Below are 22,291 nucleotides of genomic sequence, written 5' to 3'. Positions count from 1 at the left end.
GGGTACTTGGCATACGGAATACAGAGCTATAACTAAGGGATAATGTGCAGCTAGACGGTCATTGTCGTGAAATAAGCCCCCATCAGATTCTGTGGCTGGCCAAGGGGCGTGGTCAAGCCGCCACTGCAGAAAGGCGGTGCAGGCTCCATCCAGCTCTGCGGATTCATCCGATCCAGGACCAGGAAGTGTTTTAGGGTTTGTTGTCCCCACAGTGAAGGACGGTGTGCTTGTGGGACATGATGCCGACCAGGCAAGACGAGCGCCCTACCCAATGTGTTCATGTCACTGCGGGAGCGCACCCAAGCGCCGATCTAGCGGACTATTTCCATATTTGCCTGCAAGCCTTTAAGTTGTCCTTTTGGCCCACGAGCCGCATTTTGTTTCAAACCTTTAAATAAATACACGTCAATCAGCTATGTTATGCCTCCGCCTGCATCTTCTCTCTCATTCCCTGGACCTGGGCCAGAACACACCTCCACAAGTGCCTTCCCCCCTGGACCAAATTGTGGTGGCCCTGCAGCTCTAGGAAACGGTGAGGGTCTGCGAGCGGGACTAGGAGGCGCTCTGGGAGAGCCAGCAGGCCATCCAGGTCCTCCTCTGTTAGCAACTCCTTGCCAACTTTGAACAGATTTGAACAGACACAAGATCGTCGAGGCGGTAGCCACCGAACAGTTCTAGGGATCTCCTGGCCTTGCGCAAGCTGGGTGCATTGCCACCGGCCGGCCTCGCTCCAAGCCGCCATAGCCCTCACTGAGGACCACACTGAGCTCTACGTGCACACCTCTGCCTACACTCTATGCCTACGCCTACACCGAGGGGCCTGCACCTGGCGTGGGAGTCTTCGTGGGACCGGCCAGTACCAGCGCTGAGGACCTTGCGGCCATAACCATCCTCCTCCTTTTTGGGGGCCCAGGAGGGGCTCACCTCCTGCCCGTTCCCCTACCAGAGGAGGGACGACCACCGGTGGGAGGCCACCTCTTACCCTACTCCACACCCCCCATTTTTCCAGGGTGGCGCGGCCTCAGGACGACCGGAAGCCTGGGCAGGACCCGACCATGACTTCCAGGACTGCCCTATCATGGAGGTCAGCCCGGTCGTTCGGGTTGCCGGTCCGCTGGATCCCTCCCCCGGTTGAGAAGGGGCCTGCCGTGTGCCGGTAAGCTTACAAGGGGGTAGACATCAGGCTTGGTTGGACTCGGGCTGTTCGCAGACAATGATTCAGCCACGCCTGGTTTGACCTGGGGCTTTGGTAGCGGCATCCTGGGTGGATTTGCGTTGTGTGCATTGGAATATTCACACATATGTGATAGTGCGGCTTGAAATCAGCTATAAGGGAAAAAAGCATAGGGTAAAGATAAAATCAATGGGGTATTGGTCCCGGGTCGGGATTCCAAAGGAAATCCTGACTAACCAGGGCACTTTGTTTGTCTCGCACACTGTGCATACTGTACAGGTTACTGGGCGTCTGCTCAATTCGGACGTTTACCACCTGCGGCCTAGTCAAGCGCGTCAACAAAACGTTGAACAAAACATGATCTGGAAGTTCGTCCATGATGACAGCTGAAATTGGGACACATGGCTGAACCCCCCTATGGTTCGCGGTGCGGGAGGTTCCCCAGTTCTCTACAGGGTTTTTCCCCTTTGAGCTACTTTTTGGCAGGAGACCTCGACCTGATTAAGGAAAGAACGAGGTCCAGTATGTCCTGGACCCGAGAGCAAATCTACACGCATTAGGGCAGGAATCATAGGAGATCTTGCTCCAGGCCCATCAATGTCAGCACCACCTTTACGACAGGGGGGCTCGGTTAAGACAATTCTCCCCGGGAGACAGGGTGTTAGTACTGCTCCCTACGTCCAGCTCAAAATTACTGGCAAGGGCCCTTTGTGTTCACACGACACATGGGGGAGGTCGATTTTGAAGTCGAACGCACAGACAGGGGGGTACCGCCCAAATTTACCACCGAAACCTTCGAAAGAATGGAAAGAAGGTGCGCCCGTAGCACTGGCCACTGGCCACAGCGACGATTAAGAGGGACGAGTTGGGGCCAGAGGTTCCTAAGCCGGCAGATAGCACCGCGGCCCTTGTAAGTGACCATCTCTCTCCTGGCCAGAGCGTAAATGTCGCCGCTCTGCAGTGGCGCTTTGCTGTTGTGTTCTCTCCCCTGCCTGGCCTTACGCCCCTCATACTCCACCATATGGAAACGACCCCGGGGGTGAAGGTGCACACCCGGCTGTATCGCCTGCCCGAACACAAACGCAAAATAGTGCAGGCGGAATTAGAGGCCATGCTGGACATGGGGGTAATGGAGGAATCTACGAGCGAATGGTTCAGCCCCATCGTACTAGTGGGTAACCCGATGGATCGGTGCGGTTCTGCATAGATTACCGAAAGGTGAACGTGGTGTCAAAGTTCAAGGCCTACCCGATGTCCCACGTCAACGAGCTTCTTAACCTGTTGGGTATGTCTAGTTTTTTTACGACGCTCGATTTAACCAAGGGCTACTGGCAGATTCCCTTGTCCCAGCAGGCCATGGAAAAATTGGCCTTATCCACTCCACAAAGCCTTTACCAGTTTTGCGTGCTTCCGTTCGGGTTTTTTGGTGCACCCGCAACCTTTCAGAGACTCATGGACTGCGTCCTGTGTCCACATGCGGCCTTTGCCACTGTGTACTTAGATGACGTGATTATTCACAGCGATTTGTGGGAGCGGCACCTGCAGCATGTGGACGTGGTGCTAGCGTCCTTGAGGCGCGCGGGGCTCACCGCCAACTCAAAGGGAGGAGGGATGTACGGTATCTGGGGTACCACTTGGGGGATGGGGGCCTCCTTCGACCCCAGGTGGATAAGACTGCTGCAGTCGCGAACACGGCAAGACCCAAGACTAAGAAGGAGGTCAAGCAGTTTTCGGGGCTGGCTGGGTATTATAGGAGGTTTGTGCCAGAATTTGTGGCACTGTCCAGCCCCTTGACCCACTTAACTCGAAAGGATGCTCCAGATCCGGTCCAGTGGTGAGAGCCATGCCAGCAGTCGTTTGTCAGATTAAAGGTAGCTCTCTGTGGGGAGCCTGTACTGCATACCCCTAACTTTACTCTTCCTTTCTGTCTGCAGACAGATGCGTCGGACAGGGGGCTTGGGGCTGTTCTGTCCCAGGAGGTTGAGGGTGTGGACTGGCTGGTGCTGTAACTCAGCCGCAAGCTTGCAGAGCTGGAGACGAGGTACAGCACCGCAGAGAAGAAATGTCTGGCGATAAAGTGGGCCTTCACCCTCTGTTCGGACAACGCCTCGCTACAATGGCTCCACCATATAAAAGACACCAATGCGCAGATCACTCGGTGGCACCTGGCCCTACAACCCTTCAACTTCCGGGTGATCCACAGGCCAGGCGCCCAGATAGTCATAACCGACTTCCTCTCCCGCTCCGGGGTGGGGGGATGGGTCGGCTGTCGGCCGGACAGCACCCCCGGCCTAAGTGTGATGGTGGGGGTATGTGGCGGGCCAAGGGGGCGTGGGCAAGCCGCCGCTGCAGACAGGTGGTGCAGGCTCCCATCCTGGGGCCGCTCAGCTGCTGCGGATCAGGCGAATCAACAGAGGGACTCCGCTGATTTGTCCGATCCAGGACCAGGAAGTGATTTAGGGTTTGTTGTCCCTGCACAGGTACATTAATCCCAGATATTGCATGGCTACTTACTAAATATAATAATACATTTCGACGGCATATTCTTTTAAAATTATTTTATAACTAGTATGCCTAGCGAACTAGTATGCCTAGCGTGAAATGAAGAATGAGTCCCAGAGGAGAAGTGATTGCCCGTGTAGTTATTAAAGGGGACTTATTAGGAAGGAGGTATTAATAACTAAACTACAGATTAGGAAATAAACATCAAAAAATAATTGTGCTGTGTTTTTTTTCTTTCTTCCTTTCTAAAGAAAAAGCATGCGGTAGGTTGACTGCAGGCTGTGAAGCGCAATCTTCTGCTCCAAACAAAACCAATAAAAACTGTATGTTTTTATTGTAGATGTATTTATTTAAATTAAATTTATTTTCCAACGTATAATAATTCAATGAAACAAAAAAAATCTTGTGCGGTATCCCCCAAAAGCTTGAAGCACACATGTTAGAATGGCTAGAATGCATAATCGAAGTGGTATTTTTAAGCAAAAAACTCACAAAGACATGTTTTGAGGACCACAGAGACCTGTATTAACCTGTTGAAAAGGAGCATAGTAGGACCCCTTTAACAGATCAGAGGCCGTTATTAGAAATAGCTGGCAACTAATTGCCACTATTGACCAATCAGGATCAAGTATTCCACAGAGCCATGTAATAATTGTGAGATAATCGATTTTGAAGCCTGTTTATCATTTTTAGCAATTGATTTATCCACTGGGTTGTTTAAACAAAACCCCTCGAAAATTCTACTTCAAAAGACAGCAAAAATAATTTGACTCTCTCAAAACGTGGGGAAAATCTTCTCGGCTGATTCAATCTCCCAGAATGCAATTACATGAGACATAAAATTGGCTGGTGTAAAATATTGACGTGGAAGGGCCACCGGAACCAATCTAGTTGATGTCTGAGGTACAGGCCAAGCACACGGTTGAGTGATCAATATCTTACCTGCAGTCCTGCGGATGTGCAGCACGTAGCCAATGATATCCTGAGTATTCTGGTCGGGCTCCTTCCAGGACACCTGGATGGAGGTCGGGGAGAGGGCATCGGCCAGCACGTGGGTGGGCGTGCCGGGCAGCCCGTCCGCCCAGAGCACTGTGAGCCGGGCACTGGCCTGGGTGGAGCCGGCGCTGTTCTCGGCGATACACTGGTAGATGGCCTCATCGTCCTGGCTGATGCCGTCGATGGTCAAGGTACTGTTAGAGGAAGAAGAAATTAAGAGTTTAAGCAGCCAGTCCCTCCTGCCCTACCTGCTTTGCTGCCTGCCTGCTTGATGCATTGCCGCACTCCCCCCCCCCCCCCCACCTCCCCTGCATCCACCTGTTGGGCTCTACTCTTCTATCCGCTATAATCTCTTTATGTTTTTCTCCCTTTCTCTCTCTTCCTTCCACTGAAATCGTAATCGTATGGAAATGAGAATAACGGTAAACTGCCATTTCCATGCAAAGAGTGTCTGTGCATTCAAAAAGGTGAAGCTGGCAGGGGAGCAAGTACCCACAGTACATGGATATCTATAGTATATATGGTGTCAATATTATATGTAGGTGTGCAAAAGTCTAGTTAGTGGGTTGTTCTTAATGACAAATTGGCCAGTAATTGTACGTGTGTAGGGAGAATAGCTCTTATAAAATAGCTCTAAATAGCTAAACAGCTCGAAATAGGCAAATTTACTAAATATCACTATCAATATATTAAAAGAGCTGCTTTGTGATTCATTATGTTGTACTGTTTTAATGGAAATGGACAATTTCTCATATATAAATATTTAGTAGAGGAAAATAAACCATCACTATTCCTATTTAATAGGCATAACAAACAGTATGGCTGAACGTACAGGCCTTATTTTGACACATGGAGGTGCAAAAGCTTTTTCATGCATATTTAACCCTAACTCGAACCCTAACCCTAACCCTATAGCCTCAATAAGATACGATTTGCCTTATAAGATTTCCATTGAATCACAGCTACAAAAGTGTGCAGTGACCCTCAAATCTATTTTACGTATATTTTTTAATTCTCCTGCTCTGACCCCTTTACACTTACCCCAAAAAATACGGCGGTCTAAAAATATTTAAAGGACCATAGCACAAAGGAAAGGAGTCAAACATGCAGATTAGGGATTGAAGGTCAGGGGAGTAAATCATTCAATTCTTGAAAAAAAACAACAAATTGATGCAAGCCCGAGAAAATTGTGTGTTTCCAGCGAGTCACAGTGGCTCCTGGAGGGGGTGGGGGGTGGGAGTCATTACTGACCGCTCCACCCCACCCTCCCCCACCTCCCCCACCTCCGGCTGACAGGTGGATTCAATCTGGCTTCGTCGCAGGGGCCCCATTTCATTTCACCTTCTCAGGGGCCTAATAATACGACCTCTGACCTCTGATGCGGTGACAGTTGCCAACCATCACAACTCTGGCGGCTTTAATATTGAGTGTGTGTGCGTGTATGTGTGTGTGTGTGTGTCTGTGTGGGGGGGGCTCATGAGAGGAATTCTGGGAAATCACACTTTGAATTTGCTTGTATCAGATGGAACAATAACAGCCCGAGACACAGATGCACAAGGATTGGACGAAATTATTTTAATGCAATTTCTTATATATTTTTTTATTCTCATGCTGGTTTTTTTTTTACTCTAAATTATTCTTCTAATGCTTTTATTATTCTACTTTGTCTTATTATACTCGAAGGTTTGAGGATACCATCCCAACAGGTGAAATGTATGACCCAAATCTGAATTGAATCTGATTACAAGGAAGATTCTTTATTCATCACATGGCACACACACCACAACACATCCACGGGGGGATGGCGACCAACAACACACACACACACACACACACACACACACCATCCTGGCTTGTCCTTCCTCCAGGGGGCAGCCAGGAGCAGTGGGCAGCATTTAGCGATGCGCCCGGGGACCGATTCCAAGCATCCATCACTGGTCAGACAATGATCATTTTCATGTTTTTGGTGGGGGTCCTTACTCATGTTATATGGAGAACATGCAAACTCCACACAGAAAGGACCCTCATCGGGAGATAACCCACTGGAGCACGGTGCCTGTGGCACTGTGCCCTTATGAGTATAGTATAATATTTACCTAGTATTATAAAATGCCTTTTGTTTGTTTGATTTGCCATAATGATGATTTATGATTTATGATGTTGGTATTTTCTATTTTCTATTATGGTGCATGTTTTGTTTGAAAAGTGCTAAACACATTTTTATTATTATTATTATTATTATTCTCCTTGGCATTTTTCGGTCTAAAAGTGTCTGGCCCACGACAACCACTGGACCAACAGACATGGTCATGAGGTCTCCTTATAACATATGGTTTATATGGTTTAGGCTTGATCCATATCGATTTACATGTTGAGCAGGAATGAGTGAAAAACAGACGAAAATTTACCAGAAATAGCAGAATGTTTGTGCATCGCCGATACACTAAGGTTCTAAAACATCCGGTCGGGTGGTGAAGCGAGGGGACCATGATGTGTTTCATGGACTCGGAACGCGTCGGAAAACTAGGCCCGGGAAAACTATAAATAATCACAGAAAGTCAAGTCGCCACCACGTCATTACGTCACTCTGTCATTGTTGCCCCACAGGGCATCAAACGGTCACCTTACCGTCACTACCTCATCATTGCCACACAGCACCAGTCAGCTGTCCGTCCCTGAGAGTACAGCTGTATTTCCACAGACAACACGGTGAGTGATGGCAATGAGAAGCTCTGGTCTACAGGCAAACATGGACGGTTGTTTTAAAGACAGGAGGGTTGCGCTGTGTAGACCGCATAGCGGCTGCTCCGTGAGACGAGCAACCAGGACACGACAGACCAGTGGAGCCGATGCGGCGTTCATCGTAAACACGGAAAATCGTGCTGCAATTCAGAGAACCCGGAAAACTGTAATATGTACCAAACACGACTAAACTGGACATTGTGTATTGCGACCTGCAGATATACTTATTATTATTATTATTACTATTATAATTATTTTCATAGAGAATTTGACATGATAGCCAGAGATATACGTCATGAAATCATGATCTTGATTTAAAGGCCCGTTTAACCCTGGTTTAATCTTGTCAAGGCATCTTGGACGCCATTTTTAATCAGATTGCCAGAAACTTGTGTGAACCATTAGGAATAAAAAACATGCCAATATTCTATAATGTTATTTGCCTTTAAAAAAGTGGAAAATGGAAACAAAGTGAAATTTCAATTTCAAATGATTTAAATCCAAAATACAGCAAAGTGAAAGTACAATTATTTCCTTATTTACTCCAATCTCCTTTAAATGGTTAAAAACAGTAGCGATAGAAAAAGAGAGAGCGAGAGAGAGAGCGAGAGAGAGAGAGAGAGAGAGAGAGAGAGAGAGAGAGAGAGAGAGAGAGAGAGAGAGAGAGAGAACTAATAGTATTTAGGATATTTTGACAAAATGTATGAAAGTACGAGGACTGTTTTGAGCCATTTTAGTGTTTTGTGCAGGTTTTCCACATCAGGATGACAATGATGGATAAGTCCCAGGAGGTTGTGTGTGTGTGTGTGTGTGTGTGTGTGTGTGTTCATCCTCCCAGCCAAATTGGCAACACTGGCCATATTGGATGGAGTGAGAAGGATTACATGAAAATATACTTGCTTTTGTATATATATATATATATATATATATATATACTGTGAATATATATATATCTGAGAAACAGCAATGTATCCAAATAATCAACAGACTAATTGCAACTTTTATGACTGATATTGAGATTAATGCATATATATATATATATATATATATATATATATATCACAATTTGTTTGGACTGTTTTTTATTTATGTGTGTCTGCTGGATCAATAGTTAGATACGTTAATCTCAATATGAGTCATACTGTATAAGTTGAATTTAGTGTATTGATTATTTGGCAACATTCCTTTTCAGTTTCTATAATGCATTTCAATATAGTATTGGACCATTTACTAAAATTGCGATAACTGCAGAATATTTATATACAACCACAGTATGGAATTGGAGGGTCTCTGGTAACAAACATAAAATGGAGGCAGCGGTTGGGTTGATGGGAAGGAGAGCAGGTCTGGGAGGAGGAATGGTTCCAGAGATGTGACTGATTACTGGGGGGGTCAAAGGTCAAGGCCAAAGCACAGCCCTCAGCTCTGGGGGGCGGGTGGATCAGGGTACTGGGAGAGAGAGTAAAAATAACTGAAAAGAATCAAAAGGTTTCACATCTCGCTGTTCTATAATATGCCATAGATGTAGTGCAGCTACGCTATGCTATATTATGCAAATATATTCAGCAATAACTATGGTATACTTTAATGTTAGAATAAATCTTTTTAATGCAACATGCTAACCTATGCTGTTTTACAGCAACTATTTTACACTACACTTTACTTGAGTATACTATCCCACACCATATTAGAGTGTACTACCCTACACTAGAGTATGCTATCCTAAATTATACTATCCTACACTACACTATAATATACTACCCTACACTATAGTACAATATAATATCCTACACTTCACTACATTATACTATCCTACACTACACTACATTATACGATCCTACACTATACTATAATATACTATCCTACACTATACTACATTATACTATCCTACGCTATACTATAATATACTATCCTATGCTTTACTAGAATATTGTATCCAACCCCATATTAGAATATACTATCCTACACTGTACTACATTATACTATCCTACACTATACAATAATATACTCTCCTACACTTTACTAGAATATACTATCCTACACTATACTACAATATACTATCCTACACTATACTATAATATACTATCCTACACTTTATTATAATATACCATCCTACACTATACTACAATATACTATCCTACACTTTTCTAGAATATACTATCCTACACTATACTATAATATACTATCCTACACTATACTATCCTACACTATACTACAATATACTATCCTACACCATACTATAATATACTGTCCTCCACTATACTATAATATACTATCCTACACTTTATTAGAACATACCATGCTACACTATACTACAATATACTATCCTACACTTTACTAGAATATACTATCCTACACCATATTAGAATATACTATTCTACACTATACTACATTATACTATCCTACACTATACTATAATATACTATCCGACACTTTACTAGAATATACTATCCTACACTATACTACAATACTATCCTACACCATATTACATGATACTATCCTACACAATACTACATTATACTATCCTGCACTATACTACATGATACTATCCTACACAATACTACATTATACTATCCTACACTATACTACATGACACTATCCTACACAATACTACATTATACCATCCTACACTATACAATAATATACTATCCTACGCTTTACTAGAATATACTATCCTACACTATACGACAATATACTATCCTACACCATATTAGAACATACTATCCTACACTATACTACATTATAATACCCTACACTATACTACATGATACCATCCTACACTATACTACATTATACTATCCTCCACAATACTCCCTCACACTATCCTACACTATACTACATTATACTATCCTACACTATACTACCTCACACTATCCTACACTATACTACATTATACTATCCTACACTATACTACTTGATACTATCCTCCACTATACTACATTATACTATCCTACACAACACTACTTGAAATTATCCTACACTATACTACATTATGCTATGCTACACGATACTATAATATACTATCCTACACTTTACTAGAATATACAATCATACACTATACTACAATATACTATCCTACACTATACTACATTATACTATCCTACACTATACTACATGATACTATTCTACACTATACTACATTATACTATAATATACTATCCTATGCTTTACTAGAATATTCTATCCAACACCATATATGAATATACTATCCTACACTGTCCTACATTATACTATCCTACACTATACAATAATATACTCTCCTACGCTTTACTAGAATATACTATCCTACACTATACTACAATATACTATCCTATACCATATTAGAATATACTATCCTACACTATACTACATTATGATATTCTACACTATACTACTTGCTATTATCCTACACTATGCTACATTATACTATCCTACACTATACTATAATATACTATCCTACACTATACTATCCCACACTATACTATAATATACTATCCTACACTATACTATCCTACACTATACTATAATATACCATCCTACACTTTACTAGAATATACCATCCTACACTATACTAGAATATACTATTCTACACTTTACTAGAATATACTATCCTACACTATACTATAATATACTATCCTACACTATACTACATTATACTATAATATACTATCCTACACCATACGATAATATACTATCCTACACTATACTATAATATACTGTCCTCCACTATACTATAATATACTATCCTACACTTTATTAGAACATACCATGCTACACTATACTACAATATACTATCCTACACTTTACTAGAATATACTATCCTACACCATATTAGAATATACTATTCTACACTATACTACATGATACTATCCTACACTATGCCACATTATACTATCCTACACTATACTAAAATATACTATCCTACACTATACTATCCCACACTATACTATAATATACTATCCTACACTATACTATCCTACACTATACTATAATATACCATCCTACACTTTACTAGAATATACCATCCTACACTATACTAGAATATACTATTCTACACTTTACTAGAATATACTATCCTACACTATACTATAATATACTATCCTACACTATACTACATTATACTATAATATACTATCCTACACCATACGATAATATACTATCCTACACTATACTATAATATACTGTCCTCCACTATACTATAATATACTATCCTACACTTTATTAGAACATACCATGCTACACTATACTACAATATACTATCCTACACTTTACTAGAATATACTATCCTACACCATATTAGAATATACTATTCTACACTATACTACATGATACTATCCTACACTATACTACATTATACTATCCTACACTATATTACATGACACTATCCTACACAATACTACATTATACTATCCTACACTATACTACATGATACTATCCTACACTATACTCGAATATACAATCCTACACTATACTACAATATACTATCCAACACCATATTACAATACACTATCCTACATTATACTACATGATACTATCCAACACCATATTACAATACACTATCCTACATTATACTACATGATACTATCCTACACTATACTAAATTATGCTATCTAACACTATACTACATTATACTATCCTACACTATACTATAATATACTATCCTAAGCTTTACGAGAATATACTATCCTACACCAAATTAGAATATACTATCCTATGCTTTACTAGAATATTCTATCCAACACCATATTAGAATATACTATCCTACACTGTACTACATTATACTATCCTACACTATACAATAATATACTATCCGACGCTTTACTAGAATATACTATCCTACACTATACTACATTATACTATCCGACACTATACTACCTCACACTATCCTACACTTTACTACATTTTACTATCCTACACTATACTACTTGATACTATCCTCCACTATACTAAATTATACTATCCTACACAATACTACTTGATATTATCCTACACTTTACTACATTATACTATCCTACACTTTACTAGAATATACTATCCTACACTATACTACATTATACTATCCTACTTGATACTATCCTTCACTATACTACATTATACTATCCTACACTATACTACATGAAACTATCCTATGCTATACTACAATACTATCCTACACTATATTATAGTAATACTTTTCTACTACAAAAGATACTGCGAAAGCATCTCAATCCCACCCGTGGTCAATTGGGGCACCCCCTGTGGCACCCTGCTCTTGGGCTCGGCACAGTAACAGTAAACAAGTGAGCAGTGCTGCTGCTGCTCCTGCTTACGTTCACGGCCAATCTGGGCTTCCGGGGACACTGGCCACCGACTTAAGTTCACGTAGCTTTCACATCTGTCATCTGTGTGCATGTAGTGTGTGTAGAAGAGTATGTGGTGTGTTGGGGGGGGGGGGGGGGGGGGGATTTGTGCATTAGTGCGAGGATGTGGAGGTGTGAGTGAGCGTATGCCGATAATGCGTGTGCGTGTGTGTGTGTGTGTGTGTGTGTGTGTGTGTGTGTGTGTGTGTGCGCACGCGTTTGCATGTTTGATTATCTGTGGGCGTGCTCCCGAGGACTGCTTGTGTGTGCCTTTGTGGGCTCTTTTGGTCCCTCCATGATTAATGTATGTGCATGCATGTGTGTGAATCAAATGTGATATTGATCCCCCCCTGTCCGAGCCTCCTCTGTCCATTTTGCCTCTGAAGGTCAACATCATGAGAGATTGACAAAGGAGGAGAGGATTTCACCGCCTGTTTTTCTGGAGTATCCCCCCTTATACACACACACACACACACACACACACACACACACACACACACACACACACACACACACACACACACACACACACACACACACACACACACACACACACACACACACACTGTATTAATTAAAATCTCTCCTAGGTATGTTGAGGCTCTTCTATAGATAAATAAAGCCTGCCTTTCTGTGGCTGCATAACATTTGCATGTGATTACCTTTGTTTTGGCTCCGTGAGGAAGGATATGCCCCATAGCGCGGCACCATCCATTCTTTCACTGCCGCGCGCAAGAATAAAAATACTCCCTGTCCGCGCTACGGTGACTGCACCGTCAAGGTAAAAAGAGCCTTTTGGGCTTGATGTATTATGCCTCGCCGGCCTATGAATTTTCATGAGCCTGTTTTTCTTTGCTGCGGGGCAAAGAAAAAAAACCTGCGTCAAGGACCGCGCCGCTTTCGCGCGTTTCAATCCCGCTACTCTCGGTGAGATTATGTCGGAAACGTCGTAGAATAAATTAGAACGCAATGTCTCATGTCTAATTGCTTTGCCCCCCGCCCCCCCACGAGTGAGCAAGTGAGTTGTTGAGATCCGCGCGGAGCCTGGGCCTCGTCGTTTCGTGGTCAGCTAGTTGAGTTTACGAGCTAATTAGCTAATGGCGGGCTTTAACCGTAGAGCCCCATATTTTTTTAACCAATGGTGGGGCGGGGTTTGTGATGCGTGAGATCCGGGCGGAGGGTCGTGCATTTGCTGCGGCGAGCGGCAAACATGCAGCAAACGCACTGACCCGGCCTCGTGCTCCGTCTCTCCTCTTCCTCCTCCTCCCTCCCTCTCTCCCTCTCTCTAATCATCTGTCTCCCCGTGCGCCCTCCTTCCGCTCTCTGACAGATGCGAAGGAGTGACAGCAAAAGAAAGAGAGAGAGAGAGAGAGAGAGAGAGAGAGAGAGAGAGAGAGAGAGAGAGAGAGAGAGAGAGAGAGACGTGATTAATGCCGGACTTTGCTCCTTGCCACTCGGAATTTATTCCCCCAACGAACTTGCGGCGTTGATTTCCTCTGCGTAAATAAAAAATGTTATCTTTTTGTTGAAAATAAATTAAAAAAAATGCCGCAATAATGGAGCAATCTAGTTCGGAAGACGTACAAGCTGCGCTGCGGTGATAGTGGATGAGGATTGGTAAGAACGTGGGAAGACGAGAGATGAGCAGGTGGATTAACGCTCCTTCATACCGAGGAGCGGGAGGGGTAGTGGATGGTGATTGGCTGGAGGGATGTTGATTATTTTTTATTATAGTTTTATCGGAGTTCAATAAGAGAAGTTGGCTCACTAGGGCCGTTAGTCTGTGGTTATAACCAGAAAAATACCTCCAAATCTTCAAATGGGGAGTCGTCTAAATCTAAAATTCATATTAAAATGCACTCATGAATCGTAAACTACAAATGTTCTGTAAACTGAACCGTGCTTGTCCACAAGTGTGAACCTAAAAGTGTCATTGGTGGATTCTCTTTTACAATAGGAACACAACGTTCTGCCATCTTACCAGTTTTGGTGACACCAGTTGCACTGGCACCGTTGGCAACTTTTGCGGATTTTCCCTTTAGAAACTGATAGTGTGCTCCGTCTCCTCTATAATAATCCTGTCTCTAAACCTTATTCTTAGTGAATGTGCGAGATAACGGCTTATAAATGTGCTTATAAAGGCGGTTACTGAGACCACTCGTTTTGGCTCTGGAGCCATAATGTGATGTGTGACTTTTCTCCCAGATTGTATCCTTAGTTATTCTTGAAGGCTGTAGCTGTTTTTCTGGTTCAAATTGAAAGCGCAAATGCAGACATTTCTGTCATTTCGATCTGAGGTCCTTGTGTGAATGGGATAATCCACTCCAAAAACCCCTCAACACAAAAGCTCCCGAATCAGATATTTCACTGAAATATGTGGCCGATTATTATCGAAGAATCCGCACTTAAAATTGCTTGTTTGTATTCTCAGGGAAAATCCTAGAAATTCCATGCTCTCATTGTGTACTGTACACAAGGTAATTTTTTACAGAATGTTTTATCCACTTAGGGTCAAGATATGTCACCTAAATGTGTCACACTACTAGTAGGAATTGTTCCAGGACAGCTGGTGTTCCTGGACATTGCTGGGAATCCTCCTCTGGATAGAATCCAAGAAGCACTCGATACAGCTGTACGAGGCTGACGGTGTTGCAGATGCAGCGGCCGACGACTGTTTTCGAAAGCATATACGCGGAAAACACAAACGCGGCGCTGAACGCTGACATCCGTACTGGTGACGGCTTCAACGTAGCGCTGACACATCGCCAGCTGGAGGCTTGGAGGTCTGTAGGGGGACTTGGGTAAAGATATGATTTGCATTCCTAATGAGATAATGGTCCCCGGATATTTGTAGAGCAAGGCTCAGACATTTTGCGTCAAGGCGGAGTTGTAATCCGTGGTGTAAGCGCAAGCAATGGGCTGAGTATCTTTTGGGCATTTTTCCGCAATGGAGCGACTCGACTTCGATATCAGTAGCTGGACGGTGCGCTTTATGAGCAATCATTTATTGTGAAACACTAATCAGTTAAAGGCCAAACACTGATTTTAAATACAAGATATCTCACTTTTACATCCCTGGCAGTCAACCTTGACCCTGTTCAGTTCCACCGTACAGTCCATCTAGGATTCTGCGATTCAGTAATCGCAACAAACTCTGCAAAAATCACTCATAAATTGTCACAAATGAGCACAAAGAAAACCCAAATATAGGTTTCCAGTTTCTTTCCAGTTCTGATGACAGCACCGTTGGTGTAATTGCTACGGAGCGGCGGTGAAGTCGGGCTCTCTTGGAACCAATTAGGTTACGAGTCGGAATATTTTAAGAGGAAACTGACGACATTGTCATCATTTAATTCCTCAAGCAATCAACCAAGTAAAATGAATCAGCCCGAGTAATGCCTTGGTGAGATAACTATAGTTCTGATGGACAACTCTTAAATGTACTTTAAAATGATCTCCATTTTGCATCGTTTGAGTTTGGCGTCTGGGCTCTACCGCTCATTACTCCCAACGAGGTGCACGGCAACCATAGGCATCCTGTACTGAGTGTAATACTTACTATTATCCAGCCTGGTGGCATGGACTGTTAGTGCATTAATCAACATACAGCATACTGTACTGTAGCTACATAACCCGGCATTACTGGGTAAGAATAGAAAGAAAATTGACAAAAAACAGAATGAGACTTACCCACAGACATTTCAGCCCAAAATAGAGGAAGACAAATGACATATTTTTTACTTGAAAGCAGTAAAAATAACCATATAACCTTTCTATACTGCCCTGTAACACCCTGTAAGGAGAAGTCAACGGTTGCAGGTCACTTTGAATCAATGCTGTGCATGTGAGGGGGACACACAGACCAGTGGAATTATCTCTTAATTAACCAAGACTTTGGAGTTGAAATAGCATGAAATTTTTTTTTATAAAGAGCATCTAAACCATTTTTATCCAGAATCTCTAATCCAAACCACGACGCACTCTGCTCAAAAAAACCTCCAGGAGCTCAGAGTGTGACCTTTGAATGGCTTAACATGAAATAAACTCATGAAATCATGAAAATCCCGGATATTGTTCTGAGAACCTTGCAGAGAGGGGGATGATAACTAGAAAAAACATCTACCTCACAAGCCTAATTATTCATCAAAACATCACCTTTCGCCACCTAGAACTGTGAACTGACTGGGACAGCAGCCATTTTGCCTTGCGTCTCAACCATATTTTCTGCTCTCCCTCACCCAAAATACACCTCAAAATGGAGCAAACAAACGTCCACTACAAGTAGACAAAAACCCTACAACGCCAAGCTGTTGTACAGCTGTCAAAGCCCAAAGTCGTTCATAAAGGCGAGATTTGTTTGTTTGTTTCTTACTGAGTTTGAAGCATCAGGTTTGGGTTTAGGGATCGCACTGTGAGTAAACAGTGTCAAATCATGTGCAGCCGACACAACTCCTTGATGTAGCGGGGTGAAGTTTATCGATCATAACATAGAATAAACCACTTGGGTTGATCTCAGAGTTTTCATGTATACATTCATTGATGTATCGCTCACCCAAACATTTGAGTCTCCTGGTGGGCTACACATTCCCATAAGCTACGCAGGAATGAGACTCTACCATAGATCTCACTAAGTACAGAACATGCATAATGAGCTTGTCGTACGTATGGTTCAGCGCGTACCTTTGCGTGTACGGCCGAACTGACCTGTTGTTGTTCCTGAGCTTGACGTGGCCGCCGGGCTCCAGGATTTGGCCGTTCTTCAGCCAGGTGAGCTGCGGCACGGGCTCGCCCTGCGCCTGGCAGGTGAAGATGGCGGTGGTGCCGACCGGCCTCGCTATGGACTGCGGAGGCTGCGCAAACTCTGCCGGCGCTGACGGGGTCCGACGCCGGAGAAGGAGAGAGAGGGAGAGAGAGAACCCGTCAAGACGGCAGAAGCATTGCTGAGATGGAAGAAAACCATCCTCTACCTGAAGAAGAAAGAGGTCGAAATGGAAAGGGAAAAAGACAGATAGATGGATAGATAGATAGATAGATAGATAGATAGATAGATAGATAGATAGATAGATAGATAGATAGATAGATAGATAGATAGATAGATAGATAGATAGATAGTGAAGTGTATTTTACGAGCTTCGGTCAAACTTCTCCCCCCCTCCTTCTCTATCTACCCCTCTCTGTCATCTCTCTCTCTCTCTCTCTCTCTCTCGCGTAGTCTATAAACCCAGTAACTTTCGGTTTCCATATTGTACAACTCTTTACATTTTCACTCATTCTGTGTGCTTTCCTGCCAGTACTTTTCCACTTTACTCTGTGTGCTGCCCTTCCAGTACTTTTCCACTTGACTGTGTGTGCTGCCCTTCCAGTAGTTTTCCACTGGGGGAGGAGAGGGCCTATAAGATGAGACAGAACCCTGTCTCATCGCTCATACCTTGGTACTGGCTTTGTTGTTCTTAACTCAGTCATACAGGCAGTAAATTACAGGCTGTCAATAGATAGATAGATAGATAGATAGATAGATAGATAGATAGATAGATAGATAGATAGATAGATAGATAGATAGATCGATAGTTCGATAGATAGATAGGACAAAAACAGCCAGATATCAATAGACTAATAGATATATGCAAAAATACATTGAGAGGCAGACAAATAGATGGATGGAGGGATGGAAGGAGGTTATGGGGTGATCGAGAGAGAAGAGAGTGGGTGGGTTGGTTGAAAGATAGCTTCTTGGAGCCTTTAATTATGTAAAGAAAGTGTACTGCAATAAAACTTAAACTACATCTCAAATCATTAGCCTTGACCCCTACTGGCTGTATATTACGGATCTGCGAAGGTATAGCGAGTGAGAGAGAGAGAGAGAGAGAGAGAGAGAGAGAGAGAGAGAGAGAGAAAGAGAGAGAGAGAGAGAGAGAGAGATTTAATGGGAGAGAAGATTCAATAAAAAGCAGACTTCAGAGGCTGTTATTAGTATGGAAAAAATTAATAAAAGCGGGGTTTTGTGAAATCCGCCATCGGCAACTGCTCCTGCAGTATCGGGTTCCGTTCTCTTCCTTTTCATCTCAAACAAAGCTTTAGGGGGCTCTTTTTGTCGCGCCCGGAGAGCGGGCGGGCAAATGTAAAAACCTTCACACGTCAGACGACGGCGTCTTTGACGTGAAGGACAGCCGACAGAAACATATTGTACCATTACCTCTCTACTTGCTGCGCCTCCCCCCTAGTCGTGCGATACCCTGAATAATTGATGCCTGTTACAACTAGGGAAATATTACTGCCATAATTAGGTGACTGGAAAGGCAGAGGCGGCGGTAGAGTTAACGTAACCCCATCTGCTACCACCCTCAGGAGCCCCCTTGGCCGTAGAAGGCCCGCTTCAATGGAGGAAAGCCCAAATCAAAATGATAAAATTACGATTGCTAGTAGTGTTCACTATGAACCTGTTCCATTTAGGTGACATACATTGTCTGTACTGGTGCACTGGCATAGTGCTGCGTTCCAATGAAAAAAAATCCGACATCTTACTGGGCAAAATGCAAAGGAACACACACACTGCTAACAAAGTCGCCTTTGCAATGGGTTCTTATTTGAAAACACATCTAAGTTCCATCTAACATACTCGGCCGCTTTCATGTTATGTTAACATATCTCCTGTAGCTTGTAGGATTCGTAGGTTTGTCAAGCAATCACAAATTTACTGCGGACTAGAAGCAATGGAACAAACACATTTAGCTCGGAAGTAGCGGACTAACAACTCTGAACGACAGATTTCCGAGTTTCAATGAACGTAACGTGGTTACCTTCATCAAATAAGGTTATGAGCTACACCTGTGGTAACCCAGTGGGAGCACCTCTGCGCCAAAAGGTCCAAATCCTTTTTGAATGAGGAAGTGTGGTTATGTTTAAGTAAAATGACTAAAACGTCACTACAATGTAAAACCAGCTCCCGTGGTTGCTCTCGAGGATTGAAGTGGAGTTTTTCTGTGTTGCTTAGGATCATTCGGCAACCTGCTCTTGTATATTTCTGTATATTTCTATTTTCTGCTGTCACTTTTTGCTGCTGTAACATTGTAAATTTCCCCGTTGTGGGACTAATAAAGGTTTATCTTATGTTATCTTATCTTACTCTGAATGCAGCAAAAAATATATATATATATACATATAAATATATATATAAATATATAAACAAAATATTCTGCCCAAGATAGGTACTGTAAGATTTTACTTTAAAGATTTTATCTTTGTTTTAAGCCTATTCAGTTTGAGTCTTCCCCTTAAAAAAAAATCCCAATAATAAGCTCTTTTTTTTTCAAGCAAGATCTTTTAAGCACTATTTTTCAAAGCTTATAAAATAAACGTACACACAACACACAATCCTGGGCCCGTCAATTGATCTTGAAAAAAAACGAACAAAAGATCTATTTATTTTGACAGTTTCTGTTCTATTCAGTTTGACATTTTTTTGCAGCGTGTGTAGCTGTTATTATATATTCTGCTTTGTGTCTTGCAAATTCAAAGCACTGCTGGCACCAACAATAACAACAAACCACTTTGTGAATGAATACACCTGGAGCAGTCTTCGATCAAAACAATGACTCCATTCTTTATCATTCAGACAAAGCCGCTCTCTATTTTAAAGGAAGAGATGGCACCTGGACGCTAGATCCACGCGGAAGATACCAGCACGTAATTAACACCCGCGTCACTCGCATGGGACGGAGCGTGCGCGACGAGGAGATTAAAACGAAATATTGACCGCTATGGGGATGAGAGAGCCCCCCGGGGATCCGTGCTGAACGTGTCGAACGCATAATTAGAGTCTGCATTTGTAAACTGACAACGTGTTGTTTTACGATAACAAAGGTCTTGGAAGGGGTCAATATTAGTTGGGTGGATCGGGCGCGACCCTTCGCAAATTGTAAGAAATGGAGGGAAAGCAGTAAAAAAAAAGAAAAAAAAAAAAAAAAAAAAGGTGAACATTTTAGGGCTGCGAGTCGGCAGACCCTCCGTGCTCGGAAAAATCGGAAATCTGGTTTTCAAACTTTTGCATTATGACCTATTTAAACTGCTCCATCCATCCATCCATTTTCATGTACGTTTGAATGAAAAGCATAGCTAAAGCAGTAACGATATGAGTAGTACTAGCAGCTAATTCAAATCAAACTTAGGTCACCATTTCAACATTGCGAGTGTAGTACTGAATAATGAAAAGGATACTATGGAAATTTAAACGGATCAACCAATTCCACAACGTCTTCACATATCCTGTCCAAAATGAAGTTACTCCGAGAGGAAGCGATATCTATTGTTTCTGCAGAAACGAGGGGCGATGTCTTTTCTATGCAGACATCCTTGTCCATCTAACGACGTGTAGCACCATCACCCATCCCCCTCCTTACCAAGGGCTTCATCACAAACCCTCCTCAATCATCCAGCCTGGGCCGCCCTCTTCCCTCTCTATTCAGGAGAGACACCTTAACAGGCTCGAAGGGCAGAACCCCTGCCAGGCAGCTGGACCTGATGCTGTCTCCCCCTCCACGCTGGAACACCGTGCCGACCAACTGTCTCCGGTGTTCTCGGACAATTTTAACACCTCACTGGAGACTTGCAGGGTGCTGGCCTGCTTCAAAGCCTCCACCATCATCCCTGTCCCAAAAAAAGCCAAGGATCACAGGCCATTATGACTACAGACCCGTCGCTCTGACCTCTGTGGTGATGAGGACTTTTGAACTTTTGTGGCGGACCAAGGGGAGTGGTTAGGCCGCGGCTGCAGGCGGTAGTGTGGCTTCCTTCGAGCGCCCACACAGATGTCGCAAATCGGCCAAATCAGTGCACAAGTGGCGCTGATTGGTCCGTTTCCGGGCGGGGAGCTTTCTTAATGTTCGTCTGTCTTGAGGCGCGGGATCGGCACACGGGGCTCGTGGAGCTAGTGAAGCCGCCATTTCTCCTGCGCCCCCACGGATTGCGGTTATTATTGTTTATCATTTTGGCCAAAAAGCCTTTCTGTTCTATCTTTAATAAAAGCCTCAGTGCCAGAAAGACACCGTCTCCCTCCCAGAACCCCAACCGGTGGGTAAACCCCTCGGCTCTCCACACATCCTCCGTCACCTGGACTCTCCTGGCACTACGCCAGGATCCTGTTTGTGAAGTTCAGCTACGCATTCAATACCATCAGCCCATCTCTTCTCCAGGACAGGCTCCTCCAGCTGAGCGTGCCCGACTCCACCTGCAGGTGGATTACAAACTTCCTAACTGACTGACAGACGACGAGTCTGCCTTCAGATGGGAGGTGGACCACCTGGCTTCCATGTGTAGCAAGAACCTGGAGCTTGACGCTCTGAAGACAGTTGTGATGGTGATAAAGGCAAAACCCTCCGTTTTGCTCCAACACCCTTCAGTGCAGCCACAACAATAGTTGCTACTGCTTGAATAATTCCACAAGTGGATCACAATTATATACTGTGTGTGTGTGTGTGTATATATATATATATATATATATATATATATATATGAAAATGAAACACGGAAGAGGTCTGGATTCACTTCATCTCCTGTTACCATT

At 43.3% G+C, this 22,291-nt stretch overlaps 1 protein-coding gene across 1 annotated transcript in view; it reads right to left on the bottom strand.

Annotated features, from left to right (window-relative positions):
- Positions 1 to 22,291, bottom strand: part of igdcc3 (immunoglobulin superfamily, DCC subclass, member 3) — a gene marked incomplete at its 3' end in the record, with an annotated part of 82,172 nt that overhangs the window by 6,110 nt on the left and 53,771 nt on the right. Inside the window, exons 7-8 of the mRNA XM_079997340.1 lie at positions 17,437 to 17,602; positions 4,619 to 4,866 (exon numbers count right to left, since the gene is read on the bottom strand). Of these exons, the coding sequence (XP_079853466.1) occupies positions 4,619 to 4,866; positions 17,437 to 17,602 (414 nt within the window). The remainder of the gene's footprint in view (positions 1 to 4,618; positions 4,867 to 17,436; positions 17,603 to 22,291) is intronic.

The sequence above is a fragment of the Zeus faber genome (assembly GCF_960531495.2).
Source record: "Zeus faber genome assembly, chromosome: 3".
In the NCBI taxonomy this organism is placed as follows: domain Eukaryota; kingdom Metazoa; phylum Chordata; class Actinopteri; order Zeiformes; family Zeidae; genus Zeus; species Zeus faber.
Note: the sequence above shows the minus strand (reverse complement) of the source record. Positions and strands in the feature narration are given on the sequence as shown.